This window comes from Cicer arietinum, chromosome 3 (genome assembly GCF_000331145.2).
Source record: "Cicer arietinum cultivar CDC Frontier isolate Library 1 chromosome 3, Cicar.CDCFrontier_v2.0, whole genome shotgun sequence".
NCBI classification, from domain to species: domain Eukaryota; kingdom Viridiplantae; phylum Streptophyta; class Magnoliopsida; order Fabales; family Fabaceae; genus Cicer; species Cicer arietinum.
The window spans coordinates 71,599,146-71,623,695 of NC_021162.2; the positions used below are offsets into that span (position 1 = coordinate 71,599,146).

At 28.2% G+C, this 24,550-nt stretch overlaps 3 protein-coding genes and 1 pseudogene across 5 annotated transcripts in view; all 4 read left to right on the plus strand.

Moving 5' to 3' along the window:
* The window catches only part of LOC101498250 (polyadenylation and cleavage factor homolog 4), a 6,503-nt gene extending 5,265 nt beyond the window's left edge, over positions 1-1,238 (plus strand). For 2 of the 3 annotated variants that reach the window (XM_073365928.1, XM_073365929.1), the window contains 2 exons: positions 1-689; positions 811-1,238. The exon at positions 1-689 is cut by the window's left edge and continues 1,102 nt beyond it. In XM_073365928.1, the coding sequence (XP_073222029.1) occupies positions 1-689; positions 811-822 (701 nt within the window). In that variant the 3' untranslated portion in view covers positions 823-1,238. Of the gene's footprint in view, positions 711-810 lie in introns of those variants that run through there. The other variant, XM_012714189.3, reaches the window with a different exon arrangement.
* Positions 1,239-10,291: 9,053 nt separating this feature from the next.
* LOC101498584 (PAN domain-containing protein At5g03700) lies at positions 10,292-12,665 on the plus strand. The gene has a single exon (XM_004494087.4). It carries the CDS (start codon positions 10,642-10,644, stop codon positions 12,145-12,147), a length of 1,506 nt encoding a protein of 501 aa, XP_004494144.1. The 5' UTR covers positions 10,292-10,641; the 3' UTR covers positions 12,148-12,665.
* Positions 12,666-17,253: 4,588 nt separating this feature from the next.
* LOC101498919 (uncharacterized) lies at positions 17,254-18,596 on the plus strand. The gene has a single exon (XM_004494088.4). The coding sequence runs from the start codon at positions 17,613-17,615 to the stop codon at positions 18,567-18,569; it is 957 nt and encodes a 318-aa protein (XP_004494145.1). The 5' UTR covers positions 17,254-17,612; the 3' UTR covers positions 18,570-18,596.
* Positions 18,597-21,979: 3,383 nt separating this feature from the next.
* The window catches only part of LOC101499242 (fructose-bisphosphate aldolase 6, cytosolic-like), a 3,200-nt pseudogene continuing 629 nt past the window's right edge, over positions 21,980-24,550 (plus strand).

A 24,550-nucleotide genomic window follows, 5' to 3' on the forward strand; every position in this document is an offset into this window, starting at 1 on the left:
CGGAAGACCAAACTGAAAGCATTATTGTCAGTTCCACTTTGCCAGTTGCTTCAGTTCCTGTTTCTGCAGCTGTCCCTGTACCGTCTTCCAGAGATGGGGTAGATGATGCTGCAAAAGCCTCACTTGCCTTGTCCAAATCAACTAGCACAGAAATTAGAAATCTCATTGGCTTTGATTTTAAACCTGATGTAATTCGAGAAATGCATCCAGATGTAATCACTGAATTATTGGATGAACTCCCACATCATTGCAGTAATTGTGGTATTAGGCTTAAACAGCAAGAACAGTTAGATAGGCACTTGGAGTGGCATGCTACAAAAGAAAGAGAACAAAATGGTCTGATTACGGCATCAAGAAGATGGTATGCAAAGTCAAATGACTGGATTGCTGGCAAGGCCGAATATCTGTCTGAGTCCGAAATTGCTGATTCCATGGATGCATATGATGAAAAAACAGATGAGAGTCAATTGGATTCCATGGTTGTAGCAGATGAAAACCAGTGCTTGTGTGTATTGTGTGGCGAGTTATTTGAAGATGTGTACTGTCAGGTAAGTGACCAGTGGATGTTCAAGGAGGCTGTTTACTTGAACAACTCAGATAGCAATGACGAGATTGAAAGTAGAAATGTGGGCCCCATCATTCATGTTCGATGCTTATCGGAAAACTTAATGTCGAGTGCGACCAATACAGTAAGGCTCATATTGAATTGAATGGATGTCTTCTAATTGATTTTTAAAGCTTCAATTAGTTTATTTGAAGGAATGTGTTAAAATGTTTTGTAGTGATTGATTTGATTTGTTTTTTATGCAGGAACTTGATTAATACATTACGCTTATAGCATTGGACCGGAGGTAAAGTCAGAAGCTTCCCAAGGGTTCCTAGGTTCTAGTTGCATACTATAACTAGATGGCCCTTCACAATTAAAACTGTTGCCTCTGATTGCTCTCCATAGCAGTAAAACAAATTTTGTGCCCTTTTTGTTTCATTTTCTTGTACTTGAGGGAAAAAAAATAGAAATTGCGCAGTATTCAAAATATATAAATGTGAGATAGTTTTTTTTTGCAGCTAAACTTGGTGTTTGATATGGTTGTGATAGCTTAATTTTACCATGATGATGAAGCGGATTTGTGCATTTAACGCATATGGGAATAATACAGAGGCTATGCCCCAATGCCATCTTCATCCAAATGGCGGATAATGTCATTAAAATAACATATTTTGATTCTCCACTCTTTTAATTTTCTGTTGTTTAATTTGCACATTTTCTCTGGGAGGGAATTGAAAGTGCTATATTGCTCATAACATGGGTATTGCTTTCTTGAATTTCTCAGCTGCAGAAACTATAATTATAGCATTGTGTCATTTCTTGCTAACTATTGACTTAGTAATATCTTGGTTGTTGATTCGGTTGAGAAGTGCTCGGTCTGTACTATTATTCACTGATGACAATATTATCAGCTATTGATTTTAGAGATGAGATAACTCATCTATAATACATTTTTGAAAAAAAAATGTTCAGATTGTTTCCATGCTACGAGGAACAAGGTCTGACGAGATGACGGAATCTGTGTTTTATTTGATGGCAATATTACTGATTATATCAGGAACAGTCTAAATATTTTATCTTTTATCTTACAAGATACATGGTTTGGTCTTATAAATAATACAAACTATAGGTAAGTGGTTAAGATGAGTTATACAAGACAGTTTTTAATTTTTATCTTATTATAAGTAGGGGTTTTATAATGAACAACGAAAAACATGATAAAGAATGAAGCAAAACTAAATTTTGTTAATTAAATCAAATAAAGTATATTAAATGAAAGAAAAAAAACATATGGAAATATCATTAGCAATTCCCTTTAATTTTGCCGACGACTCTTATTCTATTGTTAATTTTATTTATTAAAATATAAATTTAATATATATATATATATATATATTTTTTTTTTGGTTAAACAATGTAACACGTTACAAATTTTAGCATGTTCATATTGTTTGTGTTATAATATATTCAAATTTTGTTTTTTCTAGAGAAAAAAAGATGAAAAGATACATGTATTTATATCAAAGATAAAATAGACGTTAAAGAATAAAATGCATAGACTATAACGGTTATTCAATAATAATCCACTGACTATATTTATGTATTTTATTATTAACATCTATTTTTTTCTTAAACAACTATATATGCTAATTTATATTTTAATAAAATTGTCCTTAAAATAGGTGACTGCAAAATAGAAAATAGGAGGCCTTAAAATAGAAAATAAGAAGAAGTTATTAATTTTATTTACAAATAAAAATGACAGTTACTTGTAAAATATGATGATAGAGTGGCGTTGTTAAAATATTATAGCAATATTTTTTTTTGAAAATTTACTCAACTCACATTAACTTTGAAGTATTTTTATTTCATTTGATTTTATTAATATAATTTAGTTCTTTTAATTGTTTTAATTATATTTTATTTATTAATTTAATATTCAGTCATTTATTAAAAAAATAATAATAATAAAGCAACGGTCACATTCCAACCTCTTAAAGGAGGAAAAGAAAATTTTCTTCGATTAATCTTATCCTTTGCGATCTCTTGAAATTAAAGAAAATAGAATATTTTAATATATAAATTTTAAAATAGAATTTATTAAAACAAATTATTTGAAAAAGGAATATAATAGAAAGTTATCCCTTAAAAATGATCTGAACATAATTAATTTTATTTATAAAAATAACCCACAAATTCAATATTAATTAACTTATAAACTATTTAAAAAAGTTTACTCTTTGTCGAGACTTTAATCCTTTGGTTTAAATTAAAATTTAGTTTTGGTCTAAAATGTGTTAGATAAATTTAGAGTATTTATCGAGATTAGACATTTTATGTCTCTTAGATAAAGTTTCACTAACAATTTAAATTTGTTCTTTAATACAAACTCATCTAAAAACTTAAATTTTTGTGTATTTGATTTAGTCGAAGGTGTCCAGAATTGTTGTCAATGAAGTAAAAAGTGATATTTACTATTCTTATTTATATAATTCAAATTGTCTATTGTAGCATAAACACATTGTTACACGATATAAATGATTTCGGACTAATAATATAAAATTAGATAATTCATATTTTTAAAATAATAAATTTAACTAAAAGGGATTTCGACCGTTAATTTAAGTTGACACAATTGAAATGCAATATTGCATGACAAAATAAATGCACCAAATTCTTATACAAGTAGTGAAAAGTCACAGGTGTTTGTATATTTTTCTAGAACAAGCACTTACTAGGTTTCTTTTTCATACAAAAGAAATAAATATATCTAGAGTTTGATGATAAAACAACAAACTTTTGATTCCTTTGTCATTGTTGTTTATGACCCATTTATCACCTTGACAAGAGATTCGACACAAAAATAAAACAACTAACTCATAAGAGGCATAATCAACTATTCAGATCCTTTACCATTAGGAAATTCGTATTCATGCGGTTAGGATCTCTAGGTCCGTTCAATTGAGATCGAGTGGTTTAAATAAATGTATACATATTTATTTTTAACTAAAAATATGATATTAAATCTAAAAAGGTTAAATAAATTTTTAGTTCTTAAAAAAAAATTTATTTTTATTTTTAGTCTTTATAAAAAAAAATCGTTAATTTTTAGTCACTTAATTTTCTTTTTCATTTTTATTTTCAGTTCTTAATTTTATATTAACTATTATGTATCGTTTAAATTTTAACAAAATACAACGTATAATCTTTTAAGTTACACGAAAATATTGAATTAATCATTTAGTTTTTTTTAGTATTAAGTTAGTCTTTTATGTTTATAAAAGTTTACAATGTTCAATTATTTTTAGTTATAATCTCATGTCAATCATTTTTAGTTAGAGATTTTTAAAATGGTCAATAAATTTTGTTGTCAATCATATAAAGAACAACATAACAAATTTTCATATGATTTCATAACATATATTAAAAGAATTTTACGTTTAATTTCAAAAACTCTAAAATCTATCACACACGAATTCTTTATTGATTAATTATTTTTGTAAAATTTGATTCAAAATTTATATTCTTATGATTATTGCAATCAAAATCTCTTAAAAATTACACGTCTTTGTTGAAAAAATGGAGAATTTTGGATTTTAATTTTGTTGGTTTGAAGTTAAGATTATTGGTGTAAACATTTACAAACATAACTGATGAATTTGACATTCAAAGAATAATAAAGGACTAATTTGTTTATAAAAAAAGATAATTTGTTATTTTTGTGTAATTTAAAGGACCACAAAATGTATTTTGTCTCAATTTTTTTATGATTTTGTACATTGATGTTTAGGATATTATAAGAAACTTTCCTATAAAATTTAGAATTTTTTGAACAACCAAAACTTAAATATGAAGTTTTAAGTGAAAAATCTTAAAAATTCATATTTAATTTATCATTTGTTAAAAACTTTTAATTTTTTGTAAGCAATTTGTTAAACATGTATTAAACATTAGTACAAAAATTTTAAAAAAATACACAATAATTAATTTAAAATCATCTAAAATGAAAAAAAAAAATTTAAGATATTAAAAACTGATGAAATTTTATATAAAAACTAAAAATAAAATAGTAAAATTTTTATAAACTAAAAATTTGTTTAATGAAATCTAAAATGTTGGATTTCAATTGAATAGCTACCAAGGTCTCAATGACATAAATATGAAGAATCACAACATCAATGATTTTGGATCTATAATCGACAACAATAATGGCTTAAATGATGGCCCTAGCAAAAGAAAAAGAGAAAATGAGACTGTACATTCGTGTGCTAAGTGACAAAGAGTGTTAATTGACCTTGATCTATAACAAATATTCCTTTTGGTCTTAAAAACATGTAAAAAGTCAAATATATTTAACCTAAATTTAATTAAAATGTTATTTTTTTTTTTAATATTCTAGACCAAAGAGAGTATATAGCTATTGCATTTAAGTATATAAATTTAATTACAATTTTGATAATTTTATTTTCACTAATTTATGGGATAATCATTAAAAAAATGACAATTGTAATTATTTTTTCAGATTTTTGAACTAAAATATAATTAAATTACAAAAATAAATAATTTTTGAAGGTAAAAAATGAATTTTTTTTTTTATAAAATTTTATTTTGATTTCATAAGAGTTAATCATTCTACGTCATTATATCATATGTCACTTTATTTAAAGCAGCTACATTGTCGTCTTTTAGCTAAAAGTTTAAAATGAAAGACACAAATGATTAGATTTAAAAATATTAGGATCAATTTTATGAATTAATAAAAATAAAAGGATAAAAATTACAATTAAACTTAAAATTTAATAATGAATACAGTCCAACATATCAGTGAGATTTTTCATCGGTTATCAGCTCATTAATATATTATTAATTTTGTCAAAAAAATATATATTATTAATTAATAGGGTAAAAAAACTGATATTGAAGGACATAAATTTTTAATTCCAAGCTGGGACACAATCCCAAACTGGTTTAAAGAAAAACAGAATACAGTACATATATGTAAATTTGGAAGCCATTGAAATGCTAAGAAACAGAATTCCAAAGGAAGAAGAAAAAAAAAATCTGCCAAATGAAGCAAGTGAAGGCACCCTCAATCAGTTTAAGCAATTATTCAGTCCGATCTTAAACATAAACAATAAAAAATTTATATTTGTTGGTACACATTTGTAAAAATAAATTTTTCTTAAAAAGACTATTATTTTTATTTTTTTAATTTAACCAAATAATTAATACAATATGCATATTAATTTTAAATTATTATTTTCCACTTTATCATTATTATAGAAATATATTAATAATTAATAAAAATAATTAAATAAAATCATTTTTTTAATATATATGAAATTGTCAAATATTATGGTCAATTTAAAATGGAGAAAATATCAAAAATAAGTAATCTGAAATGGAGGAAATATAAAAAATAAGTAATGTCAACTACTAGTACTTCAAACACATTTAATGTTATTATTCTCTATTTAACCTTTAATTAATTTAAATTTTATTTTTCAATAATATTTTTTTAATAGACAGATAAAATAATAAAGAAACTTACACACAAATAATTTGTGTGTGTGTTGATATATGATACAAGAGGGAGTATAGTGACTCACCGTTAACAATGAATTTGATACATTAACACATACGTTGTGTGACATTGTTTATCATTAACATAAGCGGTGTAAAAATTTAGTTTATTTAATTTAAAATTTAAATAAAATATGTTAATTTTTTAATTTATTTTTATTTATAAATAAAATCAGAGGGAGTATCTCCCAAATATAAATAAAAAAACTATCAAATAAAATTGATGGTATTTAATTTTTTGAACAATTTATATTTATATTTTAAGATGTAAAAAGTATTTCAAAATCCACAATTAAATAATCAATTACTTATTATCCTCTCTAAAATAAAATATAAATAAAAATAATAATAAAAAGTTTGAAGTATCTAATTCTAAATTAAAACATCATACATAAATTTTTTAATTACTTCATTTATTTATATTTCATTAAGATGGATTATATGCTAAAGCCTTATTGCGGCTACTATATAGTAATAGAAACTTGTGAAAAAGCATTGGCAGATAGGTTCAATAATAGAACAACTCATCCGATCAATTGCGTTTTATCATCTCAAGCAACTTGCAATGTTCACCAGTTGAGCAGGAAAGAGGTGAAGAAATTAAAGAGCTCCATAAATTCCGATACTTTTTTGGTTTGGGACTTTGCAACTAAATGAAAATTGCATTGACTCGACTTGCATGCTTTTTGGATTTTGCTTCCATTCTTTAATAAACATGAGACCACTCGTCTGATCACTTACTAAGCCTTCACAAATTGTTATTTCATTCGAGTTTTGGAGTGTACTATTTCCATCGAGAGTCGCCCAATCATCCTATGGATAATGCCAAACATTGACAATTAGTTGACACACCTGTAAGACGAGCATGAATTAGTTGAGTATTTGATGCAAACGCCGTTGGGTACCTGACTTTGGTGGTGATACTACTTGCAATATACACTATTAGAGAAAATCATATCGTTCTGAGTCTTCCACACATTGTCCAACACATCAACAAAGAGGATATTTCAGTATACACTATTGTCCAACGAAACACTTGTCCAGTTATCCAAGGGTCATCTATTCAGACCTTCATTAAAAAATTATTCAAATTATCATTAATCCCATGATGCCAAACCTCTGACACAATTTGACAATCACACAACATATGAATGATCGACGCTAACATTGCCACAAACCAGAAACAGGTCACTATATGTCATGTGATGGTGAAACCGTTGAGTGTTTGTAAGCAAACAACCATGAACAATTTTCCACATGAAACACCTCAAACATTCAGAACCAAGCCACTTTCAAATCCACCGAAACGTACCTTCCACCACTCTATAATTTTGGTCCTTTATTGCATTATAGACTCCTCTAGAAGAAAAGGCCCCATCTGAATCCAAAGTCCAAATAACCAAATCATCACCTGCAAAAGAACGATATACAAGTATAACACAAATGCGATTAAGGGCTTTGATCATAATCAAGGATGTGATAGATCGTAAGTTCAACATATCCCCTTCACTAACAAAGTTCGCCATATTTTTTCAGATCTCAGTGTCCAAGATCAGACTGTCCGAAGATCAATAATACGACTCAACGAAGGGACCCAAACATATGTCCAAAAGTCAATATCAACTATGTTACCAATCCGCCAACCAAAGTTATCTCTCAAAATTTTCCAGTTAGCACGCAACTCTCTCTAGAAATTTGTTTCCGACTTAATCACATAAACTTTGATATATTAATTGACCATATTTATATTTATTGCAGATGACTCTGGCCTACATGCACATTAATCCTCTTACATTAAAGGTTGCATTTAGAATCTAATTTTTTCATATTATATTGAATCAAGAAAATAATAATATCTTTTTATATTATTTTTCACTTTAAGCTATCGATAATTTTTTTTACAGAACTATCAATAAATCATTAGTATTTTAATAAATTATAATTTTAGTACCCTAATTACCACTATATTGACAAGGTTACTTTAATAAAAAAAAATTATCATAAAAATCAGTACACATAATTTTTATTTTTATTTTAAAGAAATGAGTATAACTATCATTAATAATTAATATGAGATCAATGAAGTATTTTTATTTGAAAAATGTGTGCTTCCATTCAACATGTTTTTGAAAATGTCATGGAGATGCTAAATCTTTTGTCTCAAATTAATGCTTCATCAAAGTGTGTGAGATTTTTTAACCATATTATAAGTGTGCAATATTTATTTGTTTTGTTGATTACTAGTAAATTTTGTCCAAAAAAAAACCTACCAATTTTAATTTAGTAGGATTTCTCTTCTTAATTACGTTAATACTGCATTAAAGCTTGAACTTGTGATCTTACTTAAATTCAAGTTTAGTTCTAATGGAACCAACACATTTTTGCAAGTGCGATGGCAGGGATTATGTTTTTGTAAACTACAACTACTTTTTACTCAAGGAGTAAAAATTAACTACTATTTTTGTGTTTGGTTATTTATTATAATTTGATATATAGTATGGATTCACGTCCGATACATGTATAAATATCTAAAATGAATTTTAATATAAAACGTAAAATAAATTTTTTAAATTTTAATTTGACATCATTAAATTAATATAATTAATGTGATATAATGTTATTTTTATAATTGATTTAATATTATTAAAATAATATTAAATTTCAAAAAAATTATATATTTTAATTTTAAAAATACTAAAATTTAATGTCTTTTCATTAATTAAAACTTTTTTTAAGAAATTTTGATTAAATAAATTTGTTATTTTTTATAAAAATCTAAAATAATTGTTTTAGTGGTTTTACCTTTAATTCAACCATATTTAAATCACAAGTGATATACAACTTAACAAAATGATTCTAGTATTTGCAAAAAGATTTTATTAGCACACACAACTTACACAATTCAACCTCCAGGAGTTGAGTATCTAACGATGCAAGAGACAAACAAATCAAAGGGAATTTGCAAATTTAGAATAATCACTATATATAATTTCTGTAAAATCTTGAGCTCTATAAATGAACAATTGAGATATGTTTGAATTGGCGGCGAAACAATCTATCTCGCATTCCGAGGATGAAATGGCTGTGTTTTTCAGAAGCCATGATATATAGCATCTGAGTTTTGGACGCAATTTAGACAACTCTCAAACACACGTTAATTCATCTTAGTAAGTAAAATGTCAAAGCTCATTAGACACAATTATAAGAGACGCCTTTCAATAAACTGTGATGGGCACAATCAACTAACCCTACATGTTTCCTATAATAAAATAAACAAAATTTGTCCTCCAAAGAAAATTTCATTTTACAATCTTCTAAAAAATAACATATTCCTTAGCCGTTATTGTAATTTTAAAGTTGGGTGAACGGTGAAGATTCACTAACTAATTAACACGGTCAACATGATGGTTCACCAGTTTGTAAGTAGGATAGTCAAGACCAAAAACTATCGTTGAATTTTTAGTACAGTGATATACTATTATAGACTATACAGTCAAAATTGTATTAAACAAAACAAAATATGAATATGTAATATTTATGTCAAATTCTAAGGTAGGTAGATATGGTACAACATTATGAACCATTATTTAACTTTATGATTCATTTAAAATTCTAATGATTATCTAAAAAATTTATCGAAAATATTGATGATTTTTTTTTATAATTGATACATTGATCTAATTAATATTGGTTAAATGAATTATATTTTAAATAATACATTATTATTTTTTAATTTAACTAATATCGATTAAATCATTATTTCTATCATAAAAATAAAATAAAATTTATGATTAATTATACTTTAAATTTTGATTGACTTTTAAATATGAGTTCAGACTACATGGTGGATCACCTAAGAAGGTGATTCAACTTAAGATCCATCAATATTTATATATTAAATTATAATTAAAATTAATGCATATTTTTTTAGATATTTTTTTGTATAATTCTTAAGTTAATTAATGGATAATTTCCTCGAATTCATAATTTTATCCAAATTTATTATTACTATTGTGTATTTTAAAGTAAGAATGATACAAAAAACACATAAAAAAAATATATCTATTTATTTTTCTTAAACTATAAAATAAAATATTATATATATATATATATATATATATATATATATATATATATATTTAAAGAAACTTACACCAATTGATATGTGTTTTATTTACAATCCGCATTAAAATGTTTAAATTTAATAATTTACAATTAATATGTTTCATGTTGCATTTTTCTAGTTGAGTATATATAGCGGAAGTATTAGTATAGTATACTATTTATATTTTCAATAATATTTTTAAAACACAAAATTTACAATAAAATGAGATATAAATAAAGTGATATTGGTTTTGTATTGGTAGTTTAATTATTTAGGTCTCATTTTATATTTCAATACGGTTACTCTATATTTTTTCATCTAATAAGTATATTTTATATAGGGATTTAGCCTTATAAATATCCTCGTGTCCACTCTCATGTCCATTCCACTTGGTGAGTGAAATGCAATGTCTTCAACTCATCACCTTCATTTCACAATCATTCTCGTTCTATTCTTCTCTACCAAGTTGCCATGTTTTGTAAACACTTCCATTCCACAACAGCTTCTGAAGGGATTCTCATCAATCCCACTCTCATCATCCAAGTCGTTTCAACCACTTCTAATTGACCCCACAGCCAACTTCTCTCTTGGATTCCTCCGCCATAACCAATACGACCTCAAGCTAGCTGTCGTTCACACCCCTTCATCCCAACCATTATGGATCGCCAACCCAACACGCTCCGCATCTTGGGCCGACACCACACGCATCTTCTTCAACGGCAGTCTTGTTCTCTGGGACCCACAGAAAGGAGTAACGTGGTCAACCGCCACATATGGTGAGCGCGTGGTGCTCCTCAACACCTCCAACTTGCAAGTGCAAAAGCAAAACAAAGCAACTCCACTCTGGGAAAGTTTTCATTTTCCCACAAATACCCTCGTTCAGGATCAGAACTTCACATCCAACATGTCTTTGCTATCATCCAACGCTCTCTATTCGTTACGATTAGGTGATACTTTCATGGGCTTATACGCAAATTACGGCGAAGAAAAAGGAAGTTTGTTATCCAAACGGTTATTATACTGGAAACACACTGCACTTGAAGCAAAAGCTACTATAGTCGAAAGTGAGGGACCCATTTACGCAAGAGTAAGCACCAAGGGTTATATCGGAATGTACCAAACAAGTTCCAAACCCGTGGATGTTCAGAAATTCAACAGTTTCCAACAAACGTCGTCGTTTCTTTTGCTCCGGTTAGAACTGGACGGGAATCTAAAAGGATATTATTGGGATTCAACAAAGTCTAGCTGGCTACTTAACTATCAAGCTATTACCGAAACTTGTGAGCTTCCTAACCCCTGCGGTTCGTACGGTTTGTGTACGCCGGGTCAGTCTAGTTGTTCGTGTTTGGATAACCGAGCCCGGTTCGAACCGGGTGGGTGTTTCATTCAAAATGGAAATGAAGATGGAGAATTGTGTGCTGGGGATGGGATTGCTGGAGAAAACGGTTACCGGATTCTGAGAAGAAACGGCGTTGAACCACCGCATAAGGCGTTACTGGAGCAAGTAACAACGTCGTCTTTGGAGGAATGTGAGGGATTATGTGAGAAAAATTGTAGTTGTTGGGGAGCGTTGTATAGTAATGGAACCGGGTTTTGTTATGTTTTGGATTATCCAATTGGAACGATGTTGGGCACAGGGGATGAGTCAAAGGTGGGTTATTTTAAGGTGAGGAAAGGTGCACGGAAAAGGAATAGGGTTGGGGTTATATTTGGAATTGTGGTTGGGGTTATATTTGGAACTGTCGTTGTGGGGGTTGGAATTTGTGCGGTGAGATGGAAAAGGATGAAAAAGGTGAATGGGAAGGAGGAAGAGGAGGAGGAGGAGAATTGGGCCGGGCCGGGCCCGTATAAGAATCTTGGATCCGCAAGTTTTAGAAGCATTGAGATGTGTAGTGGTAGTGGTGTGCAATAAAGAAATGAGGAAATGACGGAAGGGGTGACGCATTCTCACAACGAGATTTTGAATTGATTATTGTCACGATTTTGGGGTGGGGTCCATTTAATCTAATATTTCCACTCAAGCAAACAATGGATGTAGTGGTTGATGTGACCCTCCTCTCCCTTCTATCTTGAGTTCCTTTTGACCATTCCTTATTTAAGATTTGGCTACACAATAAATGAAATGCATATAGATCGACTTCCGGTGAAAAGTTGGACCAAATTCGAATTGCTGACCGTCACTTTAGTTTGTAATTTTGTAAATGCATTCTCACCAACTGGGGAAACAAGTGGTTACTAGAATACTATTAGTAGTGTTTTGGTGTGTGGTGGATAATAGTGACTAAAGCATTTTTGAGCATCGAAAAATCAATCTACATCCGATACCAAATACTCAAATTTTCAATTATTACCCGTTAAGTCACAATCAATGTCAGTTTTGTAAAATTTAATTGTTTTAAAATTAATATATATATTATATTTTATGATAAATTATGTATGTTATTTTTAAAACATTATTATTATTTTTTATTTTTTACTTATTTATGAATGTAAAAAACAATAAATTATTAATAAAAATAATTTTAAAAAATTAATAATCTCTTTTTATTTATAATTACGGATACAATTTTTTTTTAGTAGTGAAGTTAATATAAATAAATTTCATATTTTGAAATATAGATATTCATCATAATTCTTCTTATAAATACCTTAATTATGGTTTTATCTTAGTGAAATGAGAAAAAATAACGTGAGATAAAAGTATATAATAATTGCTTAGTATATATAATTTGGGAATATGTTTGCTTCACAACCGTAACAAGTTTTATAGCATATATCAACATGAAAATACAGGACTACTAATTGTAGTTATTCGGTTTTCATAAAAAATAGTTTTATATTGTCGTTAATTATAAATCACATTTTTTCTGTTTCTTTCCACCAAATTTAAGATATTTTTATAAAAGTCGAATAGCAAAATAATTTTTTTTAATCAAATTTTAATATAAAATAGTTTGATACACAATATATATCTTTTAAATCCTTCACTTTAATACTTTTTAGTATGTTTTAAAATAAAAATAACTTCCACTACTTACTTTCTTTTGCGGAAAAAGAATGAAAGTCAGAAGAAAAAAATGGACAAAAGGTGGAAAATGTAGTACATGTGTTGCCTCCCTAAATTTAGTACTATGTGCAAATTTCGTACTGTTATAAGATCAAATGTATAACGTTAGAGCACACATAAAAGAGACTTTTTAATAATGATAATAATAATAAATGTGGATTTATATTTTCGTTGTTGTTTAAAAAAATTATCTCTTTAAAGGGTGTGCTCAAATACTTATGATCAAGCAAATTATATTTCATGGGCCGGATAACTTGGGCTGATTATTATACGTCAACAAAGATTCAGTAAAATGGGCTTGATGGGTCTTTAAACTCTTTGAAACCGACAGAAAGCGGAAATATTCCGGCTTGATCAATGCTTGAATTGATAATTGATAACCCAAAAAGAATAATGCTGAATTAAATTGGGGATAAAGTTTTCCAATGAAGGTTTAGATCCTTTACTTGTGTTTGGATGTTCTTGCCTAAGCTTTACAGGATAAACTCAAGTGCTTGTTTGACGGTTAGAATATAATAAAGATAAATAAAATATGAGAATTTATTAAGAATATAATAGAATGTGAATATGATTATTAAGATCTTATCTAACGTTTGATATGAGAGTTAAGTGAAATTAGTTAATCATTCACACTTAAATTCAATAGACAATTATAATCGGTCCTAATGTTGTGTCCTATTGCTTGTTTGAAGACGCATGCCATCTTTTGAAGCAATTAAACCTACAAGTTATGTCAAGAATAAATGCTTTCTATTAGTTGCATTCATGGTATGAAACAACTAGCTAGTCTGATAAATAAAATACAATTCTTTCAATTTTTATTCTCCATAAGGCGAATTCATACATTGTATCAAGGGGAGGGAGTGCCAATATGTAGATATACTAGACGTGGCAGGAGTTAGTTTGAGATCAACATGGGGTTTATAGTGTGTTGACAAAAAATGTTTTGTTTATAGTGTGCAGGTTTTAGAATTTAAAGACTTTCAATACAATTATCTCTCTCAATTTTCATTGTTTATTTTATTTTATTTTTCCAACTTTTTCATTTTGAATGAAAGATTTATATTATATAAATTATGTATGTCAAATTTTAAACAAATCTAAAATCATGAAGTATATTATTGAGATATATTATAATTAACGTTTTATGTACTTTTATTAAATAAAATTAATATTCATAAATTTCAATAATATATTAATTGATTTTATATTCGTGTAAAGTTTTATATACATATTTTATATAATATAAACTTAAAAAAAAGTACAATTTAAAAAAAAATTAAAAATTGAGAGAGTTTTAGATCGAGATGAGTCATACTCATGTAGTTCATTGTTATAAGGTAAAAGGTGTAACCGAAGAAAGAAAATCTCAATAACACATTAGATAAGTTTATTTCTAATCTTGAATGATTTTTTAGGAAGAATAATTAGATAATCTATATATTTTTTTAAAAGTCTATTTAACTAAAAATAACAAATTACATGTCATTAAAATAATCTTTCATGCTTACTAAGCTAACTTTCCTTAATTAAAAATAAATGATTTTTCATTACTATGTGAATCGTTCAAGACCATTAGAGACGATCGAAGACAATGGTTGATGATGATCTCATTTTCGAAAGATAATACCTACAAGCACTCTGATGTCTAAATCAGTAGGAGTTGAAGTACATTATTTATGAATGCAAGACTCTTTATATAGAGATTCTTCGAGGATGGTGATGTGGCAATAATTATTCAATTATGGATTATCCAGCACAAAAAGAGCGTGACCCATCTAATTGCTAATGAACGATTATGATAGACGGGGGCAAATTTGGTGTTACACCAAAATTTGACACAAGTGATCTAAAACACTATGGTTATTATTACTATTATTATTATTATTATTATTATTATTATTATTATTATTATTATTATTATTAGTTTAGTTATATTTTGTGTTAAATCATAACTTTGCTACTATAAATGTTTTATGTAATCTACACCTACTAATCTAATCAACTATTGTCATATTTAACGATACTAATATGAAATAGAATTTAAGTGGGATATTTTATTACTTAGATTTTCTAAAAATTTATGTTAGACATAAAAATAGAATTTAAATTTGTTTAAAGGGCAAAACTAGACTTATGACAAGTAATATGTCTTACTCATATAATATTTTTTAAATAGTAACCTAGGTTTAAGTCATACAAAATCTAACCTATTCCTCCAAATTTCTACTATCTATTTTTTGTATCTATCTTTTTTCCAATGAAATCATAAATGGAGATGAAATAATCGAAGAAGATCGTAACAATATATTTAGTGAATTCCAATTAAATTTCATTCAATAACATAATATATTAGAAAATGTGTTATTAGTCTAATTAAAAAATAGAAATAAATTAAAAAAAGTAATTATATGTCCAATAGTTTACCAAATATTATTTGTCCTCACATAACTTGCGGGTGAAATCTATAAAAATTATCTTTGTCTCGTTTTATTAGTTTTCTTATATTTTCACTTATATTATCTCTTAAAAAAAAAATTGGTGTCTCATTTATTTTATGAATGTTACGAAGTTAGTACTATTAATAATATAAAAACTAATAAATTTATTTATTAACAATCATGGACAAAGAATAGTTAGACGTTTAAACTTTACTTAATTAGGAAAGTTGAATTTATGTTTTCCACGTAACTGAAAATATTCCACTTCCTTTACAAAACTTTTAATAGGCATTACAAAGGCAAGTATATGAAAAGTTCAACTCTTTTTTATTTTAATAAACGGAAAGGATAAGCTTTTTGTAACTTATATATTAATAGTAATAACTAACCCAAATAATAATAAAGAAAGATTTAAAGCAAACTTGAATGATATTTGTCTTGGTTCTAAGTAGGTGAATCTCCAGCCTGACTTTAATTCGTGGGTCCAACTATCACCCTCATCCTTGCATCTTCATCTCAAATTCACTCTCATCTTTGTTGTTATCTTATCACATTTTATGTCACATTCACCCCAACCCACATGTCAAGAAAATCAAAGTACCTTCCTTCGGCTCATAACAACATCTTACTTTTCACACAACCCCACTTTCCTAAAATTGCTCACTATTCAATATGCCTTGTTGTTTATAAATATTTGTTATCTTATCCATAAGTTTTTTTTTTCTATTACTTTTTTTCATCGAAAATAATTTAATCTAAAACGCGTCGTAAATTAAATATAACTACATCTCATAATAGGAAATTGAACATAAATTCATATTATAAAAATTTAATTTATTTCGTTAGATCCGTCTTCGAAGATTTTATCTTATTTATAGTTTATCATGATATATAATTGACAATTTTTTCTATTATAGCTCTAATAAAGGTCAAATCACGATTAATTATAATTTAATTACTTCAAGCGATTGCCAAAGAAGCTTAAGCAGTTGAATATAAATACAACCATTTTTGTTGAGTTTCCAATTCATAAGTTATTGTAATTAACTTTTTAATATAAATTATATTGAGAGTCACATTTTTTTTTTTTTGCTCACATAGAGTCACACTTTATGGAAGTTAGAAAATCAATTGAATTTAAGTATTTAATAAAGTTCAATTAAAGACGAATCAATTAGAATATTAAATTATATTTATGGCTTAAACAATAATTTATGAAATTTCATTTTATATTTTGATCAAATTTTAAATTATTAAAATATTTCCATTCAAGAAAAATTTAGGAAACCAACAGTTTTATTGAAGAATTATAATTTTACTGAGTATTTAAAATTTAAATTTAAAATGGGATGCTCACCTATAAACCCTGTTCACTAAATAATAATCGTTTACAAATAAGTTAATGAATAATAGATAAATAAATATGTGATAAATTATAGGTCATAGATAAGCTAAGTAATTGAATTTAAAGCATACGTTAAAATTAGCTAGTCTATTGGGTTTGGTTTTCTTGCATTATACTTTGTCTTTACTATGTTTCTCTAATTGTCTCTACAGTTAAGCCACAAAACAGAAAGGACATTTCTTTCCTTCACATAGAAAAATCCCAGAAAAAGGGGAACTTCCTTTGTCTTTTCTCACTTTCAATTTAACCTCCTTTTCTTTCTTTCTTTCTTTCTTCTTTTCTTTCACTCACACGCTTCTATAGCTATTTCTTTCTTCCAACACATGCAAACACACAAGAATAATCTGCGACCTAAGCTTTTCCTCTAACTCCTATCACACAATTGTCTTCATTCATCCCTTTTCATATGTCGGTTCATTTCTAAACCACAAAGAAATCATATATTATTATTAACCTTTTTAACTATGAGAGGCATAACATCTTGTTACAATGAACATGCCATTAGAGTATCTGATTTATATTGTTCAAGACCTTCCAATTCAAACCATTCTTCTTATCTTTCTCCAAAACTCAACAATAATAACCCTTCAACTCAAAATTCAGTTACCTGCATCTACAAACTCAACTTCATTTCAATTAAAAAAACACAATTTTTCATCACACTAACTTGGACAAAGAAACTCATAGGTCAAGGTTTCATCATAAACATCATCAACCACAACACTGATTCTGATTCTGATTATGTTAATGTTCTGTCAAAGTTCAATACTAATCCTCCTCTGCTATTGAGAAAGAACAAAGGCACTGAAACGTTTCAAAATCAAAACTTTGAAGTTAAAGTCTTGTGGGATCTTTCTGATGCTAAGTATGATGAAGGGCCTGAACCGGTTACCGGGTTTTACGTATATGTTTTGGTGAACTCTGAATTGGGTCTTTTTCTCGGAGACAAAAATGAAGAAACTTTGAACTTAAATGAGAAACAAATTCATGGAGCGAAATTCTCCATGGTTTCGAGGAGCGAACGGTTCAATGGCACCGGTATTTATCCAACAAAGGTTAAGTTTTCTGAAACAGGAATTGTTCATGATTTATTGATAAAGTTTGGTGTTGAAGAAGAAGGATCAAAGAGCCATGTTTTGTGTTTGTTTATGGATAAGAAAATGGTGTTTCAAGTGAAGAGATTGAAGTGGAATTTTCGTGGGAATCAAACAATTTTTGTGGACGGTTTGGTTGTGGATATGATGTGGGATGTGCATGATTGGATTTTCAATCCTAATTCTGGTTCTGCTGTTTTTATGTTTAGGACAAGAAGTGGATTGGATAGTAGATTATGGTTGGAAGAGAAGAATTTGTTTAAACAAAATGAACATGATAGAATTGGGTTTTCTTTGTTGATACGTGGATGTAAGAACCCTCATTGATTATTCAATCTTTTGGTTTCGTTTTTCCTCTTCTTCTTAATTACTTTTTTTATTTAATTTGTTCAACTGGTTTTGTGTTTGTTAAGACTGAAAAAAACTGACACTTAGATATTTTTCTTCTTAATGTATATATATTTGGTTTCACCATTTACCAATCACATCGAGCTATTGTGATCTCGTCAATCTAAACGGAAATAAAATATACATAGATTAACTTAATCTATGTCACATGGTAACATATCAATCATTTATGGTGCAATAAGCTCACCACAACAATCCAATCTCTATAATCTTCTGTTGACATTTTATCGAACACCTTGTGTGAGTTGTTGGTTTTTCTTAACTCCTTTTTGGGTTTTACGTTTCTGGATCGATTTTCTTTTCTAATAAGGAAGCATTAGATGCCATTTTGCCTTAAGGGTTGCCAATGGGTATGGGGAAGGACAACATTGCATTAAAAACTTGGTAATATATATATAGAAAACAGTTGTTAGTTAATACTGCTGGAAATTGGAAATGTGCTTGGGTTGAGTTTGCAAAGCTAGGTTTTTTTTTTGGAATTATACAGGGCACTTCAATTGTAATGAACGAACTATTTATCAATACGTCTTGGATTTGAACTCCTTGCTGCTTAATTAATTAGTTGAATATGATTTCTTTAGACCTGAAGATAGGTAGGTACACCGTCAAAATCAGATTTCTTCAAATTAGAACTTCTAACAAAAAATTCACATAATTAGTACCTACTACCTACGTGGCTTGTTTAATTTAGAATATGTTTATGTGAAATATTTACTAGTCCATACAAAACTAATCTCTCAAACGTAAAAATACATTATATATTAAAGACTCATGATCTGACTATTAAAGATATTATACTTTTATATTAAATTTAATTCATCTTTTTAAAGTCAATTTATAGTATAGATAATATTTTTTATTATAGATTTATTTAATATTTTATTTATAATTTATGTTTAATTTGAGTTTTCTTTTCTAATACATCTATTGCGTGCAATATCTATTATGAAACTCGACATGAGTATCTAAATAGTGAGTAATTAAAGTCTATAAAATCTAACATATAAAGTAAGGAAAACGGATTGTCTAATTTCAGCACGGGAACTGCACGCTGATTTTCGCTCATTCTCCTCCATCAGATCCATTGTACATTTAATAATGTGCCATGTGGCCAACTTTGTCTATTTCCCTCATTCAAAATTAAAAAATAAAATACAACTTAAAAAAGTTTTTTTTCAATAACACTTATTTAAAAAAATTTACTAAAATATCTATTTTTAAAACTATACACTAAAATACATTTTTTTTTTAGTTATAAGTCTCCTTTATAAATGTCGACTTCTTTAAGAAAACTCGACTTTATAAATTCGATTTCTTCAAAGAATTATTTCAAAATGTTTTGTTTTTGTTTCAAATTAACAACAAAATTGATCAAAAAAAAAATTTAAATTTTTTCGAAAATAGTGACTTCCTTAAGAAATCTGAGTTTAAAAATTTGAAAAAAGCATTTTGAAAAATATTTTTTTGGACAATTTCTAAAAGAAACAAAAAAGAATTTTTGGACAATTCTGTTGTTAATTAGCAACAAAATTGTCCAAAAAAATTTGTTTAAAATTATAAAAAAAAATTTGGGCAATTTTGTTTTCAATTTTTAAACTCAATTTAAGGACAAAAATTAAAAAAAAAAAAATTAAACTCAGGTTTCTTAATGAAGTCGCCATTTTCAAAAAAAATTTAAATTTTTTTGAACAATTTTGTTGTTAATTTGAAACAAAAATTAAAAAAAAAAACATTTTGAAAAAATTCTTTGAAGAAATCGATTTTGTAAACTCGAATTTTCTTAAGGAAGTCGACATTTACAAAAGAGACTTATAACTAAGAACAAAAATGTATTTTAGTGTATAGTTTTAAAAATAGATATTTTGTAAATTTTTTTAAATAAGTGTTATTGAAAAAAACTTTTTAAGTTGTATTTTATTTTTTAATTTTGAAAGAGGGAAATAGACAAAGTTGACCACATGACACATTATTAAATGTACGATGGATCTGATGGAGGAGAATGAGCGAAAGTCACCGTGCAAGTTCCTGCGCTGAAGTTAGACAATGCATTTCCGTAAAGTAAGATAGACCTTATTCCCATCCACACTATGTTGGTTTTTAAACAAGTTCTCTTATCATTTAAAATCTAGAAGAACTGCTGATCGAAGAACTAAAAAAGCACAACAGCCAAATAATGAAGCAAGGTAATTATATGAAAGAGAGACAACAAAAAAAAAGTGACTATATCTAGAAAGAAAAGAATAGCAGGGCGGAACAACATCTCTAAATTTGGTGTAACATAAAAGCAGGGGCTAAAGTAAAATAATTATCCTATAACTTTAAGATGCATGCTCAAGTGCACGGTTATGCATTCATATACGATTTATACAAGTATAAAAACAGGTAGAAGGGTCACGAGGCATACCATGGACACAAGTGCAAATATAGAAAGGTAAAGTCACACTTTATTTTCTTCTTAACTTGAAAATGAAATCCAACCCAATTTTAACCTAACCCCCATTCGTTAGGCGATACTTGTCTCCTTTGATTTTTTGTATTCATCGATTCAGTTTTATGTCACACTCCAAAACCAACCCCTTTTCTTTTCTATTATTACACCACTCCACTTTTTTAACCATAGTGAATATTTTTGTTAAAAATTAAATAGCTAATATTTATCGAACGAGATCTTGCTTAAGCGATCTAAACAAAATTTAATGTTTTCATCCGCTCATTTAATCCTTGAAGTCTAGTAACGGATTTGTAGATGATTTATGCTCCGTTCTGATGTTTTCATATAAATTAACAATTGTTTCATGTTTTTATTTTTTAAACTTAACAAGATTACCCAATGTTCATAACCTTCTAGAATACATCAAAAGATCCTTCGTGGGGGCTCAATTTAGAACGTGCCATCATTTATGAAAAATAAATATAATTCATTATTGATAAAGGTATTATTATTATTATTATTATTATTATTATTATTATTATTATTATTATTATTATTATTATTATTATTATTATTATTAATGATAATAATAATAATAGTGAGTAGAAAAGAAAGAATAGGAAAATATGTGTGTATGGAAAATATAAACATGTATCGTATTACCTTGTTTATGATTTTGTTTTAAACATATTTTTTTTATTAATGTTACTAATTTATATTAAAATATGAAAAAAAATTAAGTTAAATATATTAATATATAAATATTATTATTTTTTAAATATAAATGAATAAATTAAATTTAAAGAAAAAAGATAAATGTTGTTAGTGTAAATTAATTTCACAATTATGAACCATTGTTATTTAATAACTATTTCTCAAACAATTAGGTAACTGTAAAACTATGTACATGAATAATGTGATTAAACCCTTAAATTTATTTTAAAAGAAATCATTAAACATTTGAAAAAAAACGATTATATAGTAACACACCTACCCCTTTACCACGCCACCATAAATCACGGTCATAAATATCCCCCGAAATTTGTTCTTTTAAACCCTTTATTCTTGTCATCTTCCACACAAAACCCTCCATTTTTCTTCTCTCAATTTCTCTACACTACCAACCATGTCTTCCTTCAAGACCAAATACCAAGGTATAATATTCACTCTTGTTTTTATTAATAATGTCATATACTTTCTCGAATTCTCTTCCATTTATGCCATTTTGTTTGTCGTTTTTCCCTTTGTTGGGCTCGATTGTGATTGAACAGTTTTGTCATCTAGGTAGATTGATTGTGTTATCAAATATTGACATTTTTTAATGTGGACGGTTATTTATGTAACCCTTTTATTTTAATATTAATATGCTTCATACTTTTTTTAAGGCAATATATGCTAAAAGAAAAATATTACATCTAAGAGTTTTTTTTAATGGATTACTTTGAATTCTATTCATGATTGTGTGTCCTAAAATAAATGGATTGATCTACTTGCGGAGTGCTTGTGATTTTGTTCTTTCCTGGAACTAAGTTGATACCATCCCTTAAGGTTGGGATTATGTATACAAATATGAAAACAATAATATGAATGTTTATTTGTGTTACGTAAAATTTAGGTCTTTTTTTGGTTTTGTGATGCACGTAGTCATGACTTTTGATCTGGGTTGTTGAGTTTTTATGTTGCACAAACTGGTTAAAATTATAAAGAAATATTATTGGGATGCATTGAAGTAGGAATTTAATTTATATATACAGTAAATACAATCATTCTACTTCTAAAATCAGACACATACCATTGTGTAATTTTTTTAACATGTGCATGAAAAAGTCTTGAAGTAATTCAAATCAATAATTTCTAAGTTCAAATAAATATTGGTATTTTAGTAGTCAATAGCGAGTTATAGTTGCGATATAGTGGCACAGCAAAGTAGCTGGTGGCTGCTATTAGAAGTCTGTAGCTGTTTGCTGTAAGGCTCGTCCACCGTAGTGGCCGAAATAGCAGTTGCTAAATGTTTCAGAAAAATTAAAACCCTGTTTTGTTATTTTAAGCCTTAGATTGCTTAAACTTATTTCCTTTCTTGACATTTTTTGTATTAACTTCTATGTTCTGCTTAAGCCATATGGCTTTTAATTGTTATTTATGAATATTTCATGAACTATTATTTTAATTCAGTATTTATCTATTCTATGTTCTACGTCATTTTATTTTTCTGTTTAAGAACCTAATTACTTTTAGGAGTTGTTTATTTTTGCCTTCCCTTATTTTTTATTCATCTCAAGTTGAAATGAAACTATTAGAGGTAAACTGCTATTATATCTGGATGGAAAAAATATGTAATTTACTGGTTAATGTTCTGATGAATTGCAGATGAACTCATTGCCAATGCTGCTTACATTGGCAGCCCAGGGAAGGGTATCCTCGCTGCCGATGAGTCAACTGGTACAATTGGAAAGCGTTTGGCCAGCATTAGTGTTGAGAATGTCGAAACAAACAGGCGTGCTCTCCGTGAACTCTTGTTCACCACCCCTGGCGCTTTTGAGTGCCTCAGTGGTGTGATTTTGTTTGAGGAAACCCTATACCAAAAGACCGCTGGAGGTACTCATGCTCCTTATTTATGATAATCGATAGATACATTTTGCAGTACATGTTAAGTTTATCTCCTTATAAGGAATCAATGAGCAAAATCTTATTTACACATTTCATATGAATTTATATATTGAATGACTTCTTAATTATGACTATTACCTTGTTCTTAACAATGTCTAAATAATGCCATATTTTTCAGTTGTCATTAGTTTCTGAACGTTCTTATTCTATGTTATTTACCGCAGGAAAACCTTTTGTAGAGTTGTTGAAGGAAGGAGGAGTTCTCCCCGGTATTAAGGTTGACAAGGGTACTGTAGAGCTTTCTGGAACCAATGGAGAAACCACCACTCAAGGTTTGGATGGCCTTGGTCAGCGTTGCCAAAAATACTATGAAGCTGGTGCTCGATTCGCTAAGTGGCGTGCTGTCCTCAAGATCGGCCCCAACGAGCCATCTGAACTGGCTATCCATGAGAATGCTTATGGGCTGGCTCGCTACGCTGTCATATGCCAGGAGAACGGGCTAGTTCCTATCGTGGAGCCTGAAATCCTAGTCGACGGAACTCATGACATCAACAAGTGTGCTGAGGTGACCGAACGTGTTCTGGCTGCATGCTACAAAGCTTTAAATGATCATCATGTTCTTCTCGAGGGAACTCTTTTGAAGCCTAACATGGTCACCCCTGGTTCAGATTCTCCCAAAGTTTCCCCTGAAGTCATAGCTGAATATACGGTTAAAGCTTTGCAGCGAACCGTTCCGGCTGCAGTTCCTGCTGTGGTGTTCTTGTCTGGTGGACAGAGTGAGGAGGAGGCAACACTAAACCTTAATGCCATGAACAAGTTCAAGGGAAAGAAGCCGTGGGCACTTTCTTTCTCTTTCGGAAGA

Bases quoted from the DNA above. Each gene is read 5' to 3' on its own strand.
- LOC101498584 (XM_004494087.4), top strand. From the start codon at position 10,642: ATGTCTTCAACTCATCACCTTCATTTCACAATCATTCTCGTTCTATTC.
- LOC101498919 (XM_004494088.4), top strand. From the start codon at position 17,613: ATGAGAGGCATAACATCTTGTTACAATGAACATGCCATTAGAGTATCT.